Source organism: Acipenser ruthenus, chromosome 23, assembly GCF_902713425.1.
Source record: "Acipenser ruthenus chromosome 23, fAciRut3.2 maternal haplotype, whole genome shotgun sequence".
Classification (NCBI taxonomy): domain Eukaryota; kingdom Metazoa; phylum Chordata; class Actinopteri; order Acipenseriformes; family Acipenseridae; genus Acipenser; species Acipenser ruthenus.
In genome coordinates this window covers 8,895,089-8,907,710 of record NC_081211.1, presented here as the reverse complement: position 1 = coordinate 8,907,710, position 12,622 = coordinate 8,895,089, and the positions used below count along the sequence as shown (strand labels likewise).

Genomic DNA, 12,622 nt, shown 5'->3' with positions numbered 1-12,622 from the left:
TTCCAAAATAAAAACCCGCGTGAGAATGATGGCGCGTGGAACCCGATTGGAGCGTCAATGAAGCCCTCGCGCGGTCTCGACACCTCTTATAAACCCCCAGAGCGCAGTAAGCGAGGATACAGCCTGACTGCAGGGACTGGAGCGACAAGTGGCTGCGGGAAAACAACACCAATGTGTCGGAGCGGGCAGAGGATGATGATGCTGCCGCCTTGCTTACTTGTGGCGTGCTTGCTGCTTGGATTCGGCCGGGCCGCCTTGTCTTGGACCGGGGAGACCCCGCTGCTGCAGCCTGGAAATGCGACTCCCAACCTCGGTGAGGCGTCAGAAAGGAGGCTTACTTTTTTTGTTTGTTTTTCTCTGTCAGTTTGTTTTTAAATGTGCTCAGTTCCACCTGCACTGCACAGTGCCTTCGTTACAAACAGATAGACACGGGGCGTCCTTCTGCAGTGATTCTCTACCGGTTAACTTTGCTTCCTCTCGTTCCTCCCGCTAGACTCCTTCCACACTAACAGCCCAAGCGAGGATGATGACGGCGGCGAGACAGCCTCCACCGGCCCGGCTCTTAAACCGGAGGATCCCGGATTAATCTGCTACGAGGATAGAATGACACTCAAGCTACCCGGCACTGGCGTGAAGGCGCTCCGTGTGCGAGGTGAGGGCGACTCCATACAACACACACATATATATTACTGGTTTATGTATGACTGGAATACAGAACTAAATGGTGCGTGTGGGTCTTACAATTAAAATGCTGTGTAGTTAGTTGACCAAGAAAGTAATTTTATTCTAAATAACAGCAAAATATTAGCTGGATATTTGACGTCTGTTTTAATGTTTGTTGTACTTCCTTGAATCGAGCAAATATTGAAACCTGGCAAATCCTGGAACATGCATTTCAGATTACAGCATTCCCTTTTGTCTTGTTTGAATCTGGTCTGTGTTTAATAGACCCGCCTCCGTCCTGCTACTAGATGGAAATAAATCGCATGTTTACTTTAAACTTCGGGCACGTGGTCCCGGTGTAGCGACAAAGTGTTTCATCGTCAGAATGTGGTGCGCGTACCCGTCTAACGCCAGAAAATGATACGCTGTGATCGACTACTGCACACATCACTACAAACAAGACACTATCATACAGGTTTACAGTGTTAGATAACCCAGTTTGTTCATCACCAGTTACAACATGCCCATTTCAGATGGTCGTAGTTGAGCTAAAATCATTTGTGCGTGGCCGGGCAAGCGCAGCACAGTGTACCACGTTTTAATGTGTACCACACCCCGTGATGGATGACCTCGCACGATGTTACTATATTTCTTTTAGTGAAGAATCGCCTCCTTCCAGTGGCGAGCCTGGCCGGGTTTTGCAAGTACAGCGTGACGTTTAGTGGGGGCTACAGCTTGTTCACGACGTCATTCAAGGGCTGCAACGTGAAGATACAGGCAAGTTGCTTCAACTCCTTTTTACTGTGGGTTTGGAGAATTGAGACTCTGGATCCGACAGGATGCTCCTCAATCACTAGAAATAATTTAATAAATAAATGCTCTTTTAATAATTGGCTACAATGTTGGGTAGCAATAGCAGGTAGAGTACATCAAATGGACTGGTTCTGTATTGGTCAGACCGATTTCTCAATTGTGGGAACGGAGGGACCGCATTGAGTAATGAATGCTTTCTGGTTAACCCATGAAGTGTCTTGTGGTTTTAACTGGCTAATACCTCTTTAATTTTAACTAGCTGCAAAAGTGAAGTTGGTGTAGTGTCAGATTGCATAAATACAGCTTGTGTTTGTTCTCAGAAATGTTGTACTCGCTGGGTTAATACCTCACCATTCCAGACTTCTTTGATGGCAGTATTGGCCACCCCTGGTGTTACTGTCTTGTTCCTTTTAGGAAATCAACGGGATCTCCTCCTTTGTGCTCACCGTGTTCTTCGCAAGGACAGGGGGTGCAGGGCTGGTGATGAGGTGTCCACAGAGCACCCCCAAATCTCTCCCCAGCGCAGCCTGTGGGGTCACCACTGTGACCTTTGAACTGCCAGAGGGACCCCTAGAGGAGGTCACAATCATAGGTGAGACCCTGATTGTCAAATGCTGTTCTGCATGTCTAGTGTTCTTCCTGAATCTGAACACAAGGGCTGCAACAAGACACTAATGTCACGACCGTATCGATATGAAGGTGTGGTACGATCTGTATCAATGTGATGGGCTACTTGTAGATGCCTAATGATCATTTAGTGGCTATTGTTACATTGAGACTGGGATAGTGGTGTGATCCTAGCAGCTATAACACACCCTTCATAGCTTGTGTCCAACCATCCAGACCTCTCTCTTTACATTGTGTAGACACCATGATTGTCTGGCCCTGGCTAGAACTACAGCTCCCATCATGCTTATGCACCTGCAGCAATGGTGAGTGATGCTGGGAGCTGTAGATTGAGTAGTGAGCTATGCTGTGGTCTTGTATCTCGATACAAACTATATACACCTATTGCAATATCATATCTTGACTCCTTTTAATACACAGTGACTTCTAGTATTTCACATTTGCATGAAGCTTGATATTGCTTCTCATATTGTGTGTGTTCTCAGACCGGTCTGGTTTGGAGATGCTGATCAAAGACGCCCCAGATGAATGTGCTTTCTACCTGATGAAGGGAGACGGGATGAATGTGCTCACAATCTCTTACTATGCCAAGGATGAAGGCTGTCCTCTTCAAACACAGGTACAAGGTCAAAGCGTGCACTGACTGTCCTTCAATAATCTCAACCGAGGACCAGCGGCTATTGGCATAAAACCCCTTGCTGAAGCGTAACAAGGATACATTTTCCCTTGACTGGGATATTGACTCCAATGTTTCAAGCTGTTTTCTGCAACCCCCTTGAACTCCAAGGGAGGGAATTCACTTCAGGTGTTTTATAGGAGCAGCCACTGAACAGCACTCGGCCCTTCAGGCCTTATAGCTGGGGCCATTCAGGAAGGCAATTGCACAAGATTTGAGGTAGAAAGATGCTTCACTAATTCACAGAATTGCCCTTAATCCATTAAGTATCAACATGTAGTTGAAGTATCTGAACACAAGAAGTTGTATTTGTAATTTGGTACCTTTCGGTGTTTCTGGCTAACAATTACAGTATCAATGTTAAAATAAAACAGGTAGATGAGTTAAATACTCGATGACAAAGTGAAGCCTGTCCTCCAAATCAGGACTGACTATTAAATGTTACAATTTACTACAGCAATTGTAGAAACTAACAGTTAAACTAACCTCTGTGCTTTCGCAGTGGTAAAGTCTGCAATTGTAGCTTAATCTAGTCTTTGGCAAATCTGGTGCATGATTGATGTCTGTCCTAGTCCAGTCCAATGTTCCTGCAACAATGTAAATTTATTGATTTACTATTTGGGCAAGAAAAGCTTCTCCCCTGATGCTACTGTAACAGTCTAAAGCCGGCTCAAGGCGCTATTCTAACCTGTCTTCCTCCCAGAACAATACCCTGGTCTTCCATGTGACGTACAAGGACGCGGAGGGACGGCCAGGCTCCATAGAGCAGGAGTGTCTCCCATTCGAACCCCCTGCTGTCTGTGGCCCCTCCAGCATGAGTACAGATCTTCCAGAGGGGCCACTAGACCAGGTCTTCATCCTGGGTGAGTCTGCAGTGGGAGGGGCTGGTTTGTAAAGCCTCTTGCTCTTAATCATGAATGCAATAGTAGTGTACCCATTCCAGGCTTTACCAAGAGCTTGATTAGCCACTGTGTATAGGGAACAAGTTCACATGTCTTAAACTCCTAGTGACACCAGGAATAGCTGAAACTGCTATGCGATGGGAGTGTTATTTCCATCCCTGGTGTCAAAGCTTATAAGAGTTGGAATGGATTTTAGAGATGGTCAGCACTCCTCCTAAAGGGGGTGGATGGGGGGTCAGTGATCATGTTGCAGGGAGTGCAGCAAGACTCCTATTGCATAGTAGTTACTATGAGCTTCATTCGCCACAGTGTAGGTATCCAGCTCAGGGGTGTCTTATTCAACTCCTAGTGAGACTAGTATTGGATCCTTAATTGTACTTGCATAAATCACAGTAGATCCATTGGCAAGTTACCCTCCCAATGGCATGAGTGCTGTAGCTATACCCACCTCCTCCTGTCCTTGTAGATGGGAAGAACAACCTGGTTGCTGTGAAGGCCAATGGCAGCTGTGGCTATGGGCTGGTCCAGGGGATTGGGAACAACTACTTTATGGCTCCTTACGATGCTTGTGATGTGCTGAAACAGGTGAGGCTGTCTGTGAGTGAGCAAGCAGGGACCCCTTCAGACCTAGTCAATTACTATTGGAACTGTCATTTACAATGTAGTTGAACTTGGCACACCTGTGCAATTCCTGCATATTTGTCTTGCCCACAGTAACAGCTCAGCAGTGTGACCGTACAGTGAAAGCATGTGTGAAGCATTAGGAACGGTACACAAAAACCAGAGCAGGGTAAAACTAACCCTTCAGTTTCCCAGTGAAAGCATGCTAAAGTGTGGTAATGGATGATCATGCCATGCTTTCACTGAGCCTAGTTCTTGGCAATGGTAAACCATGCATTTTTGTGGGGACGTGTGTGTAACCCTTATTTCTCTTTGTAGAACATTGACGGCCATGTCCATTACTCGCTGTCCGTTTCGTTCTCTGATGTAAACGAGGTGACTCGCTTGAGGCATATGAAGTGCCGTGTCTTGGCTAAGCGTGAGATCCTCCCTCCTCCCTCTCTCCCTCCCCACCCTGCTGGTGTCTCTGTCTCCTGCAGTGAGGGGTGCATGACGGTGCTGCTGCCTGCCGGTCCCCTCGATCTGGTCAAAGTCAAGGGTGAGTCTGGGGCTGGCTTTTGACTGTCAAAGCCATGATTGTCATTTGAGCAGTTGCAAATTGAGACTCGTTCTATCTTCAGCTGCTGAGAGTCTTCATGCTTTTGTCTTGGTTTATTGTAATGCTGATTTTATAAACCTATTGACTATCTGTACCTGGGGGGTGTATGGAAGCTTGCTGTGTAAAAATGTTAGTGTGAAACACATGTAGAGAACAGCTGGTCCAATCAACTTCTTCAGGAACTTTGGCACAAGCTATTGAGTGTCTGTATCTGGGGCTGCATGGAGGCAGTCTGTGCTGCATGCAGGCAGTCTGTGCTGCATGCAGTGGCTGTAGATCGAGGCTTTGTTACTGATGCTATGATTACATTCAGAACTGTGGCAATGGGTGATGGATGGCCCTAACCCAGGCTTTGTTTTGATCTTTTTGTAGATGACTCCAATAATCTGGTTGGGGTGCAGTCTGCACCAAGTGCTTGTGGCTACACTCTAGAGGAGAAGGATGGAAAGACTGTCTTCACAGTGTCTTACATGGCCTGCCATGTCAAGACCTTGGTAAGAGCCTGCCCAACTCGTGAATGGCTGGACTCTGCATCCAGTCCTTGGGTTCAGAGCAGGTTTACCAGGGGTCTGCTTGACCTTTTCAATAAAATACCTGAACAAGGTGGAGTTCTGAAAGCCAGGACTGGGTGCAGCAGGGCTAGTGTGTGTCAATCCATTTGTGTTGCTGGATGTGTGTTTTCTATTGTGCCAATGTCTCCACTCTCCCTCCTTGTGTTCTAGAATAACTGGTATGTCCTGACGGTGCTCTTCACCCCCTACTCCTCTCGCCAGAGGGAGGTGACGGTATCTTCCTGCCCTGTACCCCCAAATCCCATCCCCCAAGAAGGTGGGTTTAATGAACTCCCTCCTCCCATTGCACAGGAATTTCACCTATTCCAGCTTTTGATCAGAGCTTGATTATCCCCAGGATATAGTTAACAAGCTTGGGTGTGTTATTAAACTCGTAGCAAAACGCAGTGGTGTGCAGTGACAATCCACTGGGGTAGCAGAGTCAACACCTGCCCCCACCACACAATAACCGTTTTATATGGTCATGGAGGGGGGAAGAGAGAACAGCAAGCGTGTTTTTAATGTTAATTGTTTGGTAACCTTGTAATTCGTGTAGTGCAGTTTTGATACAAAAACTGCAACCTATAAACATTCTGAATACAGAAAAGAAACCAAGCTTTGAGTAAGCGGAGTAGATGGATGCATTGGGTAGCTTTCTTTTGCGGCTGGAGCTTTATGAATAGCTAATGTCAAGTGACTCTCCACACTGCTTGTACACAGTCCATTCTGTATTCCTCCTTCAGTGGCTGAGCACATCTCTGTTTGATATTTTAACGTTATCAATGTAATGAACTGCCTCTAATCTCTTGCACAAAATTGAGCTTTTCTTGCACTGCTTAGCCTTGCATATGTCCTGCCTCAATGATTAGCCACCTGCGTAACAAGGGGCACATCTGACACTCCCATTGGTTAAAATTACTTCAGACCTGGCAGAATGCCTTCAACTGTTTGTCCCTCCTCTGCTCACTTGTGCTTGGACTACCACAGAATGCAGGTCTTTTATTGGTTGATCATGTTGCAGGACCTTCAGCACAACCTACGAGTATCAGATTCTGGGGGTGTGGAGGGAGTGACACACTTGAGGCTGCCCCACACCAGATTGGCAGTGGTATCACCAGAAGTGATGTGACCAGTTGGAGAACTGGCTGATCTGTCCAGCTAATTGCTATTGACAAAACAATGATCAAGACTGGTACATAATCATGATGTTGAAATTGAGTCTTCTCTGACACTATTTCAACATGGGTGACAATAAGTCGCACATACCAGGCTTATCCAGTGCCTTTTGAAATGGACTCCCATAGTCTTAATCTTTATTGCGGTCCTTGTCACAAAGCTCTGGGTGTTTCCTCTGTCATTCTGGAGATCAGCTTCACCCTGCTGGACCGCATGCATGGAAGCTGTTCTATTTCGTGTTGCCTGTGGTGTGATACATCTCAAGTATAGGTTTTATTAATCCCTGCAGTTGCGCCTGGTGTGTAGCAGCCTTTACTCTTCCAAGCAGCAATCCATACAAACCCAAGCCGCTGTCTCTTCACGCTGAATGGTAAATCTGCTTCCCTGTCTCATTTCCTGCAGGCTGTCTGATCCCAGCTGAGCAGCAGCTTCCCTGTGGCCCCTCTAAGCTCTCTCCAGCGCTGTGCCGGGCTAGAGGCTGCTGCATGAACCCCAAAACCCGCCGCTGCTTCTACCCTCTAGAGAGTAAGCACCCCGTTCCTCTCCTCCAATAGACTGATTTCCTCTTGCATCCATTGGTGTCGTGCACCTCTGTCCTTTGCAATGAATGCAGTAAGCCTGGGCTGCTAGTGGGTTCATGGTCATTCTTGGCTGTTTAAAAGCCTGTATTGGATTCAATCTCTCTCTCCTCAGTGTGCACGGCAGACGAGCAGTTTGTGTTTGCTGTTTACCGCAAGTCTTTCAATCCTGAGGTCAACCCTGCCAGTCTGGCGCTCGCTGGGGACCAGTCCTGCCTCCCAGTTCTCTGCACTCCAGACTATGCCATCTTCAAATTCCCAGTCACTGGCTGTGGGACCCGCACCTTTGTGAGTTCCTGTTCAGAAGTTTGAATGGAGCATTTCAGAATTGACCCTTTTGATGCATGACATATCAAATGGCTGTAATTAGTTTTGGCCACGTACATTTAATTGGACCAGTGACATGATGCACTGGATTGTAACCCTCTGTGTGCAGGTTGTGGGGGAGACTAGAGTCTACCTGGCTGAGGTGCAGAGCTTGATCCAACGCAGACAGTGGACCTACGGGCTCGTAACCAGCGACAGTCCCTTTAGGCAAGTATATAGCCAGAGCTCTGCCCTTATCGCAGGTATACATTGCTTTTTAGATGGAGCCTCTAGTAATGGTGTGGATCACACAGTCCTTCTGCTATACTGTATTCAGTGCTCCACTCTTTCTACCCCTAGTCTCCTTGTGGAATGTCGTTATTCTAAAGGGAACGTGGCCAGCACTGGGTTCCTGGTGAAGACCCCCACAGACCTCCGCCCTGCCCCTCACCTGGGGGTGTTTCAGGTGCAGTTACAGATTGCTAAAGGTGAGACATGCCACCTGGAGGTGTATCTATCCATCTCTTCAGTTATTATAAACCAAATACAAAGTTATCAAACGCTCCATTTCAATGCATGTAATAAATCTGTCCTCCAGAACTGAGATCCAGCCGCTTCTACCCCCATGTCTCGCTTAATAGGATGCTGAAAGTCTCTCTCTCTCTCTCTCTCTCTCTCTCTCTCTCTCTCTCTCTCTCTCCTCAGATGGGACCTTCTCCCAGTTCTACCCCTCCTCCAGCCTGCCCGTGAGTCTCCTCCTGGGGAGCAGAGTTTACCTCGAGCTGCGTCTGATCAACCCCACTGACCCCAGCCTGGTTCTGCTGGTGCACTACTGCATTGCTTACCCACGCTCCTCCAGTGCTGTGTGGGTGCTGCTGTACCAGGGGTGAGTCTGACCATCACACACATGTTCTGAGGTCCTGTTAGTCTGCCATAAGCTTTTTTTAACCCTATACCGCTTCTGATTGGATGTCTCTGTCCCTCAGTTGTCCAAATGTCCTGGATTACGGCAGCTCTGCGTCTCTGCACGTGGACGGCCAGCCCCCCCACTCCAAATTCAGACGACGCTTCAGTCTCCGAACATTCCAGTTCCTGAGCAGTGGGCTAGCCCTGGACGAGGAGGTGGGTGGGGTATTAATGGGGTGCTGCAGACTGACCTGGCTCTGCACGGGTCTGTATTGCATCAGTAACAACGCTCAACTGCCAGTGTCTTCAGTGGAAATTCCATGACAAGCATTTGGACTCTCAGTCTTTCTGTCTTCTGCATTTTCGATCTCTGTTGTAGTTGAAGACACGGATGGAAATCCTCCAGAGCAGTTGGGTCCATTCCTGGTTTTGCTATTGGTTTAATCGTACACCTGAGCTTGTTGCTTCTACACTCTGGCTGATCAAGCTTGTAGTAAAACCTGGAATGGGTGATGCTGCTGGCAATGGGAGGTCTTTCCATCCCTGTGAAATTCAGTGCCATATGCTTTGACCAAGTCTCTCCTCCTCCCGTGTATCTCAGATCTCCTTCATGTGCTCCACTGAAGTCTGTTCTCCAGACCAGCGCCGCTGCAATGAGGGTTGCTTTGATGGGAGAGGTGAGTTGCACAATGGATCAAATCCTTCTAGGAAAGGACCAGCGTTGACTCAGGATTCTGTTGATTGGGTTCACACGTGTGTGAATTAAGGGGGAACACTGTCTTGTGTGTTTTGCATAATAGCTGGTAATTGTGCAAGTACACATGCATTACCTTTATCCATAGTTCTAATATTTCAGATACATGTGTTCTATTTGAGCTGTGCTGCTGATGCTTTTTTGAACTGCATGGGTTTTATTGTAGTGATTTTGTACTTGCTATCTAGTGCGTCACACTATTGAACAGCAGTTCTATTGGCTTGTACTTCACTCTGGTACATTGTGTTGCTTCTGATTGTCCCAGCATGCTGTATTCTGACCCCAGCACTGTGCCTCTTGTAACTCCTCCTTCAGACACTCCCATCTCGGTCGACCCCAATATGAGACTGCGCTGTGCTGGTAATCCCTGCCCAGGGAGGGTGATGCTGGAGGGAGCCTAGTGAAGGAGCTCAGAGCCCAGGCAGGAAACTCAGCCCTAAGACTACAGTAACCATTTCAAATAAAAAGAAGAAACCCATCTCTTCTGTGCTGTGTCTTCATTGTAACACTCGACACCTGCAAAACAGTCTGGATCTGCCAAACTGGGGGCAAATAGAATTAAGTCTACAATTTATAGGGGTTCACAAAGTATGACAAATGCATGTGAACAAATGTAACCTTTTGAATGCATGGCACCCTTGTATGGGGCTGCTATCTCAACTTAAACTCGGCCTCTCTAAATCTGACCTTTGCTTCCTCTCCCTCTGACGTCTCGGTATCTCTCGACTGTCACTCTCTCTGAAAATCTAGGTGTTACTCTTGACCCTTCTCTCAACACATCTTTCCTGACACAATTGCTTTCTTTGTATGTAGCATCTACCATATCTGTCCTTTTCTTACTGTTGTATTCCACCCAATTCCTGGTCCAAGCTCTTGTACTCTCCAGATTGGAGTCCTCTCTCCTTTTTCCTCTTCAGCTTATTCAAAACTCTGCTGCTTGTCTTCTGTTCTCTCAGCCTTCCTCCTCTCATGCTACCTCTGCTTCACTCTGTCTTTGCTGGGATTCAATTTAAGATGCTTGTTCTTGCTTGCTGCCTCTCAGACCCACCTGTTCAGACTGCCCTTGTTGATCTACCCCTCTTATTATGCACTGGACTTACCTGACCTCAGCACCATGTTACTGGATCCTCAGCTAATGCTCTATTCCATTACTAATGTCATTGTTGATATAACTGCATCCTAGTTCACACTGTAGTCTAGTAGTATTATTGCACTAACTGTAAACTACACTATTTAAATATGAAGCTTGCATTGTAACCCTGTACTGCCCTGTAACACCTGCAAGTCTGCTTCAATAAAGGTGTCTACAAAGTAAACTGCAGAACACAAATTTTGATTTGCGCATTTGAAGACTGACAGCAGGAAGTAAAGCGAGAGGCAGAGAGTGAGTAAGTGTGTGAACCTCCAGGGTTTGATGTAATATTTAACTGGATGGTGTGTCTCTGAAATGGCCAGGACTTGCTTTTAAAGGTATAAACAGCAGTGTAGGGTGACCTGGTCATGCATGGAGATTACAATACTCCTGGACACTGTGCTGGGCTTTGGTCGTGCTTGTAGATTACAGTACTCCTGGACACTGTGCTGGGCTCTGGTCGTGCTTGTAGATTACAGTACTCCTGGACACTGTGCTGGGCTCTGGTCGTGCTTGTACATTACAGTACTCCTGGACACTGTGCTGGGCTCTGGTCGTGCTTGTAGATTACAGTACTCCTGGACACTGTGCTGGGCTCTGGTCGTGCTTGTAGATTACAGTACTCCTGGACACTGTGCTGGGCTCTGGTCGTGCTTGTAGATTACAGTACTCATGGACACTGTGCTGGGCTCTGGTAGTCCCAGAAGGGCATCTGTAAACAGAGTATTTAAATGCTGGTAATGTATAGTGAGTGCCCCCTGCTGGTGGACAGAGGAGCAGTCCAGTTCATCAGATTATCTATAAAAAGCAACGTCCCACCACTACACACTCAGACACACACACCAGGGATGAAAATACAATGCAATATAAAGCGCACTCCCTTCACGCCATGGCATCCCACAGCGCTGTCCAAAGTTAAACACAAAACAAAATAGCTCTCATATATGTACATAATATTGCTCTCATATCTATCTATCTATCTATATATATATATATATATATATATATATATATTTAATAGAGAAAAGTGTAAAGTATTGCATGCAGGCAATAAAAATGTGCATTATAAATATCATATGGGAGATACTGAAATTGAAGAAGGGAACTATGAAAAAGACCTAGGAGTTTATGTTGACTCAGAAATGTCTTCATCTAGACAATGTGGCCTTTTTTATAGCTTCCCCAACAAAGATGCTCGGATATATTGTGAGAAGTGTTGAATTTAAATCAAGGGAAATAATGTTAAAACTTTACAATACATTAGTAAGACCTCACCTAGAATATTGTGTTCAGTTCTGGTCAGCTTGTTACAAAAAGCATATTGCTGCTCTAGAAAGAGTGCAAAGAAGAGCAACCAGAATTATCCCGAGTTTAAAAGGTATGTCGTATGCAGACAGGCTCAAAGAATTCAATCTATTCAGTCTTGAACAAAGAAGACCACGCGGCGATCTGATTCAAACATTCAAAATCCTAAAAGGTATAGACAATGTCGACCCAGGGGACTTTTTTAACCTGAAAAAAAAAACAAGGACCAGGGGTCACAAATAGAGATTAGATAAAGGGGCATTCAGAACAGAAAATAGGAGGCACTTTTTTTACACAGAGAATTGTGAGGATTTGGAACCAACTCCCCAGTAGTGTTGTTGAAGCTGACACCCTGAGATCCTTCAAGAAGCTGCTTGATGAGATTCTGGGATCAATAAGCTACTAACAACCAAACGAGCAAGATGGGCTGAATGGCCTCCTCTCGTTTGTACACTTTCTTATGTTCTTATAATACATTCCAGTTACAACCAATTACATAAAAGCACATTCACAAAAGTGTGTTTTCATTTTCGATTTAAGAATCCAATGTTTCAACCTGCATAATGGTAACTGGAGCGGAGTTCTGGACAAGCTGAATCCTTCTAGGTTTAGTGACAGGTTTACCAACAAGCAAAGAATCGCAATAATCAAGACGAGAGGTTATTAATGCCTGTGTCACCGTCTCTGCATCTCTCATACCCAGAACACGCTTTCATCTGGAAACATTTCTCAAATGATAAGACGCTGTTCTGATACAGAAATCATAAGAAAGCGTGAGGTCCAAGATAACATCTGGGGTCTTCGCTAGTGGAAGCTAAAATGGAATTGCCTCCAAAAATGATATGGACTGGATTACACTTTGCTAAACCTAGTTTAGAGCCAATTAACAAAACCTCAGTTTTATCTGGTTTTATTTTCAACCAGTTTGTAGCCACCCAGGATGGGATCTCAGTGAAACACTTACAGTCCACACGTTTTTAAGTGCGTTTATGAACGATAAGGGAGGAAACAAGC

The 12,622-nt window shown here is 46.0% G+C and overlaps 1 protein-coding gene across 1 annotated transcript; it reads left to right on the top strand.

The window, feature by feature from the left end:
- Positions 1-42: 42 nt before the first annotated feature.
- LOC131699596 (uncharacterized) lies at positions 43-9,649 on the top strand. The gene is made up of 18 exons (XM_058996685.1): positions 43-313; positions 494-652; positions 1,322-1,440; positions 1,891-2,068; positions 2,589-2,722; positions 3,483-3,642; positions 4,148-4,266; positions 4,621-4,840; positions 5,273-5,394; positions 5,623-5,728; positions 7,030-7,152; positions 7,321-7,493; positions 7,642-7,743; positions 7,849-7,999; positions 8,217-8,397; positions 8,498-8,633; positions 9,019-9,094; positions 9,487-9,649. The coding sequence occupies exons 1-18, from the start codon at positions 58-60 to the stop codon at positions 9,570-9,572; spliced, it is 2,601 nt and encodes an 866-aa protein (XP_058852668.1). The 5' UTR covers positions 43-57; the 3' UTR covers positions 9,573-9,649.
- Positions 9,650-12,622: the final 2,973 nt, after the last annotated feature.